The sequence below is a fragment of the Arachis ipaensis genome, chromosome B07 (genome assembly GCF_000816755.2).
Source record: "Arachis ipaensis cultivar K30076 chromosome B07, Araip1.1, whole genome shotgun sequence".
Taxonomy (NCBI): domain Eukaryota; kingdom Viridiplantae; phylum Streptophyta; class Magnoliopsida; order Fabales; family Fabaceae; genus Arachis; species Arachis ipaensis.
Genome location: NC_029791.2, coordinates 5,968,293 through 5,976,241, shown reverse-complemented (window position 1 = coordinate 5,976,241; position 7,949 = coordinate 5,968,293). Strand labels below are relative to the sequence as shown.

The 7,949-nt window shown below is 34.3% G+C and overlaps 1 protein-coding gene across 3 annotated transcripts; it reads left to right on the top strand.

The window, feature by feature from the left end:
• On the top strand, positions 439 to 7,668 carry LOC107608827 (serine/threonine-protein kinase TOUSLED). Of its 3 annotated transcripts, none has more exons than XM_016310565.2 (17): positions 439 to 567; positions 1,544 to 1,786; positions 2,133 to 2,222; positions 2,457 to 2,660; positions 3,099 to 3,149; positions 3,382 to 3,489; positions 3,975 to 4,019; positions 4,145 to 4,257; positions 4,346 to 4,412; positions 4,678 to 4,744; positions 5,130 to 5,224; positions 5,298 to 5,477; positions 5,704 to 5,914; positions 6,036 to 6,300; positions 6,560 to 6,614; positions 6,770 to 6,931; positions 7,081 to 7,668. In XM_016310565.2, exons 2-17 carry the CDS (start codon positions 1,565 to 1,567, stop codon positions 7,174 to 7,176), a joined length of 2,031 nt encoding a protein of 676 aa, XP_016166051.1. In that variant the 5' UTR covers positions 439 to 567; positions 1,544 to 1,564; the 3' UTR covers positions 7,177 to 7,668. The 3 variants fall into 3 exon arrangements, with proteins under 3 accessions (XP_016166051.1, XP_016166053.1, XP_016166050.1); XM_016310567.2 differs by lacking the exon at positions 439 to 567 and adding an exon at positions 638 to 1,252 and having other exon boundaries at positions 4,187 to 4,257; XM_016310564.2 differs by lacking the exon at positions 439 to 567 and adding an exon at positions 642 to 1,252.

Genomic DNA, 7,949 nt, shown 5'->3' with positions numbered 1-7,949 from the left:
AACTCAAAATATAATATATTAGATAAAAAAATAAAAAATATATAGAATAATGTTATATATTTAAATATTCTTATTAATCAAGTCAAATTAAATTGATCTAACATCAATAAAACTAATTATAAATAACATTAATCTAAATTTTATTATTTCACTTAATTTGACTTGATTCATAAAAAGATTTAGTATCTTAATTCTTAACCGATTAAAAATCGATTGGAAAAATTGGGTTGTTGGGCCGGGTCGACCTGTATCTTAACCGGAGCCCATGTGGATTTCTGTATCCAATTTACATTGTCCATCAGTTGAATTACCTCCAGACCCCCAAAAACAAATTCAGTAAATAATTTTTGCTTCATTTACAAGCTTATACTTTTTAGTTTTTACTTTTACCACTTTTCCTGAAGCCTACTTCCCCTTTGCATATTTCATTAATGAAATGGGAAACACTTCATCTTCTTTCCACTTATAAAAGTTAGCTATGCTTGTATTTTCACTATGAAATTCTTAGGATTCTCAACAGATTCAAATTCAATTCAAAGGTCCATTTTTCATCTCAACAGAAAAGAGGTAAGCAGCAAAAGGGGGAAAAACTCAAAAAAGAAGCTATCGCCATAATAATGCCTCACTAGATTTTAGGTAGCACCAGTCTCACATCAAAATATCTGACACACACTAAAATGTAAAATCACATCATCAAATTTGTATTTTATTTTTTCTCTTCTTCTCTTCTCATTTTTTTTTTTTTTTAAATTTTCATGTATTATTATTCTGCCATAGACCTATAATCTTTCTCACAGAAAACCCTCTATTCTGACCAAAAAAGAGCCCCACTACAAAGTTTTCAAAAGGGAACATACCCACACAGAAAAAAACAGTCTTTTTTTCACTTCCTTTGTTCTGCATCCATGGTTTCTTCATTCTGATACCCAAAATATATTCTTCCCTCCCAAGCTTTCTGAATCTTCTTCTGCATCTTTACCAAACAAAAAAAAAAACCCTAGATTTTTCCCTCTTTCAAAATTTCCATTTCTTCTCATTCTCTTTGCTCTTTCCCCTCCAAACACACTCAAAATCCTCTTTTCATTCTTCCTTGCATCACATCCCCAGACCAATTCTATGTGCTTTTGGTCCCTTCAACAGCTTCTGCTAACTTTTGTTAACTTTTGTTTTACTCCAAGTTTGCCTAAATCCCAATTTTCTCTACGCGGGTTTTCGATAATTCACCACCTTTTGGTTCCTTGATCACGAATGGGTATGGCCTAACACTACTCATTAACTTGCTCTTTCACTGTGTTTGTGGTTGATTTCAAAAGGGTAGAATTTTTTTGAGCCATGTTAAGTTCAGATGAAACCGTTAAAAAGGATTTAAGTTGTTTGTCTAAAGACATAATTCATTATGTGATTCAATGGTGATATTTTGTTACATCTATAGACTTAACTTAGTTGAAAAAGATTTGGTGGTTGTTTTTGTTGTTGTTTCTTGTTGGGGTTGAATGGTTTTTTAAGGTGCATTTTGTTTGTTGTTGGCAAATGGCAAACACAGTTTTGAGTTGCAGGAGGCATAATGTCTGATGATATGCTTGTGCATTTCTCTTCCAATTCCTCCAACCAATCTGACCAGTCCCTTCCAACGAAGATTGCGAAGCTGGAAGCTCGAATGGTGGGCAAGGCTTCCTCCACCGCTGCTCAGCAGCCAGGTTGGTCCTCTGCCCCTTCAACTGGGAAATTTGGAGGAGCTGCTGAGGATTTAGCTGAGGCATGTAGTTCCAGTGATTCTGATGATGATGTAAGTCCCGGCTCAATTCAATGCAGTTGGTTTGGTAATATATGCTTGTATAGTTGTATCATAATAGCTGTTATTAGGGTATTGCGCACTGAATTGCTATCGATTGCGATAAATCGACCGTGACTGGTGTTTCTTCCATCTATATATGGTTTTGGATGATTCGATGCGATAGATGTATGTGTTTTATAAGTGGTGTTCATAAGTTGTTTAATGTCTATGCATTAGAAGACTGTCAATTTTTTGTGCATACTAATGATCTGGAATGATTGTAGATCTGTGGATCTGTATTAATTCAATGAGTTACGGAATTAATCAATTTGTCCTTACCTTCATATCTCTGTTCCAGAATGGTGAAGAATTCTTAATACAAGCCAACACGCAGAAGCGGCTAAAACTTCAAGAAGATGACAACTCTAATGTTTTTGAACATCTCGAGGTTTGTTTTTATCCTGACAACTTGGTTTATTTAGTAGGGCAGTAGGCAGTAGCTACAGCTCATATTGTGAATTTGGAAACTCAACTGAATAGAATGCTTCCTCTTTTGCTTACTTTTTAATATTATTCTTTTTTTTAATCTTTTCGAACTACTATCCAGAGAACTTATCGCTCATAAGAATTAGTAGTCTTGTGTCAGCTTCTTGTCTCCAACCGACATTATTTACATTATCAGGTTATGACTGATGGAAGACAAACTAGTTCAGAGCCCGTCGAGATAAAAATAAGTAACGATGTGAATAGAAAGAAACATGGTCGTGGACGAGGCAATTCTGGTTCAGGAAGGGGCCGGGGTTCCAGATCTAATGATCAGACCAGAACACAAATACCTCCTCCAACTGCTTTGACCTCAAATGGCCAGACCGATTTATATCATAAGGTATGTTCTTTGCCATAAGACATTTGGTTCTTTATTGTATTTTTCAATTGTCACTTTAATTGTTTTAGTAATTACCGTGATCTATAGTCAACGCATAATTGCAATTGTAATTGTTAATATAACATCTTTATCGGATTATAAATTTATTATTAATAATAGAGTCATCCTTCTTGGTTGGGGTGCGGAAAGTAGGTCATATTTTTTATAATCATATCTTTAAAGAGTTTGATGGAAATGGCCTCACGTGGATTTATTTTATTTCTTTTAGTGTTTACTTTAAATGCCAGGGTAATGTTTTGTTAATTATTCTTGTTTTGGAGCAAAGTTTGTTTAGCAATATGTTCGGAATGACATATTGCCTTAGTAATGAATTTTTTAAATTGATCAATTATATTGTACTTCTTGATTGTTTACTGTAAAGATCATATTCTTTTGCAGGATGGAAGACTCAAAGATCAACTTCGTAATGATAATTTTTCTTCTTTAGAGGTAAGTCTTTTGCTGAGGTTTGATTTTGTGGAAAAATAAATGTATGTGTAGATTAGGATGAAAACAAATAATAAATAGAGGTTTGATATGCTGTTGTGATCTCTTTCATTTGTTGCTTCCTCTGGATCCCAATGAACTGATTTATATACCATGCTGATATTTTTACCTCTAAAGTATTTTTCTTAGTTAATTCCATCTTTTTCTTATTGATTTCATTGCTATCTTTAAATAGGAGGAGGTTGCATCTTTACGGGCAAAGGTTGTAGCATTGGAGGAGGACTTGCGTAAATCAAAACAGGAGACCTCTGAATATCAGAATCTTTGTCGGCAGTTGGAAAAGGTACATGATTTAGCAACTATTCACAAAAATAGTAATTGTGATTTGTGAATCAGAAGGCTAATGTAAGACACTGTCACAATTTGTTAAAATGTTTCAACAAAATGGACTTATCATACATTGTACACAAGTTTGGAATAAAATGCAATTAAGTCTTAAAAATGATAGAATCATATACAGTAACTGCTAGGACAAGTGACTGGGCAATTGATATTGTGGTACCCATTTTTTTTGTTCAAACAATGTTACCATTTCACATACTAAGTAGCAATTTTCAGCATGGAAACCTTTAATTCTACCTTTTGTATCAGGCATTTGAAGAAGTATTGGAAACTGTTGATTTTATTATTTGTTTGAACTGCTTAATTGCAAGCTGACCCCAAATATACTAAATACGCCACAAAATTGCATTTTGAAACTGGTAGCATAACATCCCTGGATTAATGACAGATTTATTTCCTTTTAATTCTTGATTCTCACATGTGCAGGAACTTAAGGACCTGACAGATCAAGAACAACAAATGAAGCCAAAGGTGAGATAATTCTAAATTTTGAAGAGGAGAATATCAGTTACTTTTCCCCTCCCAAAATAAAATATCAACAATGAGCTTTCCTTTTATCATGCATCAAATTTACATTTGTTCCTTCTATTTTGCAGCGGACAAAAATAATATCTGATTTGCTGATATCGGTTTCAAAGGCTGAGAGACAAGAGGCCAGGCTGAAAGTGCGGCAAGACTCATTGAGACTTGGAAATGTTGGTGTAATCAGGTATGAGTGAAGAACAGTAATTTTCTTTTTATATATCTTTTTTTCTTTTGTTTTCTTGACCTTCTCATTTGTTTGGCTATAATTGTAGAGCTGGAACTGTCTTATCTGAAACGTGGGAAGATGGTCAAGCATTAAAGGATCTGAATGCCCAGCTTGTATGTCTCATTTTTTTTTTACTTGTTCAAGAATTTTTTTTTATACTGCTGTTTTTTATTTGTTACTTGGTGTTTAATTCAATGTCATTAATATTTTGGTATTTATATAAAAAGAATTTGCCATATCGCAGAGCATGTAAATTCCTTCTGTTTGTAGGCCTCTTTTTTATGGCCAAAATTGGAACCTTGCCTATGAAAATGTTGCATTTCATACGTGAATTCTGTTCTCTTTTGATTTTTTATTTTCATTTATTTACTTTTGTAGAGACAACTAATAGAAACAAAGGAGGCAATTGAACGTCAGCGCAAATTATTCAAGAAAAAACAATCTGGTATTATCCTATGCCCCCTTCTCTTTTTAGTCCATTGTTTCCTAAAGTTGGGAGGGGAGGGCTTGACCGTTTGAGTGGATCAAATTTAGGGTTGTTTTACATCTTACCATTTTCCATTCCCCTTCTTTCTTATGTGTACTAATTATATGAACATATGATGGCTATGTGTCAATCAAGGCATTTAGTACTTTGTATTTATTGACATCTAATTGCTTTCATTGTGTATTCACTTTCCAGATATATAAATAATAACTAATATTATGCTCCTTTTGACAGCACAATAAAGCTTAGATTACCTGTTGTGTTTTAGTTTCCAGACTAATTTGTATTATGTTATTCTGCTTTGTTAACATTTTGTAAATTGTGGATTTTCATTGTGGTATAGATAAGGGCGATACAACTGATGCAGAGGCTGGATTATCAGAAGATGTTCTCATTCATGATGAAATTTATAAATCTCGACTGGCTAGCATCAAACGGGTAAGTCACACCTTCTGCTTGCAATATTATATATTTTTTGGTGTACAAGTTTCTATAGCAGATAGCTTTACAGGAGGAAGAAGTTATTTTGCGTGAGAGGGATCGCTATGAACTTGAGAAGGGAAGGTTGATTCGTGAAATGAAACGTATAAGGGATGAAGATGGTTCACGGTTCAACAACTTTCAGATTCTAAACCATCGATATGCCCTTCTAAACCTTCTCGGAAAGGGAGGGTTCAGTGAGGTTTACAAGGTCAGAGCTTTCTCTAAGTACGCTACTGATGATGATGATGATGATGATGATGATAATAATAATAATAATTTATCAAAAATGATAATAATATAATTATAATCATCAACAAATACTGCACAAATTTTTGGTGCTACTAGAACCATAATGTAGACAGTTCCTTCGCCTATATTGGCTATTGTAAATAAATACCTTTTTGCAGTGATTTGAAGTAAGAAATTTCCAGCAGGCTTTTGATTTGGTAGAGCATAGATATGTTGCCTGCAAGCTTCACGGTTTAAATCCTCAATGGAGTGAAGAGAAGAAGCAGAGTTACATGCGGCATGCAATTCGGGAGTATAATATTCACAAGTCCCTTGTGCATCATCACATTGTTCGTTTATGGGACATATTTGAGATTGACCAAAATACGTTCTGTACTGTTCTGGAATATTGTAGTGGTAAATATTGTTATTTATATATTTTTGTGAGTTGTAACATGAAGTATAAACATTCTTTTATTTCATTATTTTTTCATATTTCATTTTTTGTTTTGTCTAATCCACTCATCTTTTCTTCCAGGGAAAGATCTTGATGCTGTCCTTAAAGCAACACCTATATTGCCAGAGAAGGAGGCTAGAGTCATTCTGGTTCAGATTTTTCAAGGCCTTATATACATGAATAAAAGAACACAGAAAATTATCCATTATGATTTAAAGCCAGGAAATGTTCTGTTTGATGAGCTTGGTATTGCAAAAGTGACTGATTTTGGTCTCAGCAAGATAGTGGAGGATGATGTTGGATCCCAGGGTATGGAACTTACATCCCAGGGAGCTGGAACATACTGGTAAGTCTGGAAGACCATTATGTATGGGACAAGGTTTAGTTGTTGACATGCGACTTTGTCCGATTTCTATATTTTATTTTACAGATATGAAGCCAACTAAATTATATGCTGATCTCAGCTGTGATGCTTCTTTATAATAAAATTTTATATGTCTGATTTTTCATATAGCATTACTTAACTTTGATGCTGCCTTTTTCGTTTCCATTTATTTTGGGGAAACCTCTTTCTGCCTTCTTATTTTATTTTTTTCAATTTCCAGGTATTTGCCTCCTGAATGCTTTGAGCTCAGCAAGACGCCTTATATTTCATCGAAGGTAAATTTATTGTGCTAAATTGAAAATACATAGTTATCAATCCTTTGTCATTTTGGGGTTTTTTTTTTCGCTTCTAAGTTGTAAATCCTTATCCAAACCAATGAGGCCTTTTTGTTTTGCCCGCCGTCTTTGATGACTTGTATTCTGGAAACCAGGTTGATGTCTGGTCTGCTGGCATTTTGTTCTATCAAATGCTCTTCGGTAGACGTCCTTTCGGGCATGACCAAACTCAAGAGAGAATACTTCGTGAAGACACAATTATTAAGGCGCGCAAGGTTGACTTTCCTACTAGGCCTGCTGTTTCTAATGAGGCAAAGGTGAGTATGTTTTGCTTCTTGTAGGTTATATTTGTGTATCCAGAATCCATTGTTACATTTTCTTGCACAAATGCTGTTTTTCGCTACCCTAAGTTCATTTTTTCTTACTGTCAAACAAACCTATCAATTGTTCTACGATCTTTTGTCAGGATTTCATTCGTCGGTGTCTCACGTATAACCAGATCGAGAGACCAGATGTATTAACAATTGCTCAAGATCCATATCTCACATACTCAAAGAAGTAATGAATGATTTTCAGTGACATACCTATTTTACTCAAGAGGCTCTAAAGAGCATGAATCTAAGAACTGATCTAACTTGAGGTGCTGATTTAGCAGTTGGATTTTGTATAGGTTGTAAAGATCTTGTTATTTTGTCAAATGAGACAGAAAGATGTTTCCTCACTCTTAGGGTTTGTTTTGCGAGTTAGCGTTTTGGCGGGGAAGAAAACTTACCATTTGAATTTTTTACGCTACAAATCTTTTCTTCCCCGTCGATGGTCGCTCCAAATTCCCAACCCGCAAACAACCCCTAAGGGAAGGCCAGTTGTCTTTTTTTTTTTTTTTCCTTCCATTTTTTATTTTGGTTCGAAAACATGGGATGAGGAAAAGGAAAAAGGTTGTTTGATTGATATGTCTTTATATATAAAGTAGATGTATAGGTGCTTTCACAAGGGAGAAAGCTTTTGTAATTTTTTTTGGTACATTAGCCCCAAGTTTCATTTTATTTTTTCATTAGATACTACCTCATTTCCCTAAAATTTATTTAGTTGTAGTGTGTATTGAGAAGGGCATGTTTGTTTAGTATTTGACTTGCTCAAAACCACTGGCAGACGAGTAAAATTAAATGGATGAATATATCTATGTGATGTAGGTGCTAACCAAAGCTAATCAAATCTTTAGGGCAAATTATACTCGTCTCTTGGGTCTGCAAAATTCAGCTCCACTGAAATTTAAAGTATAAATACGGACCTTCCATGATGTTTTGGTAATGATAAATTTGATATCACTGTACTATT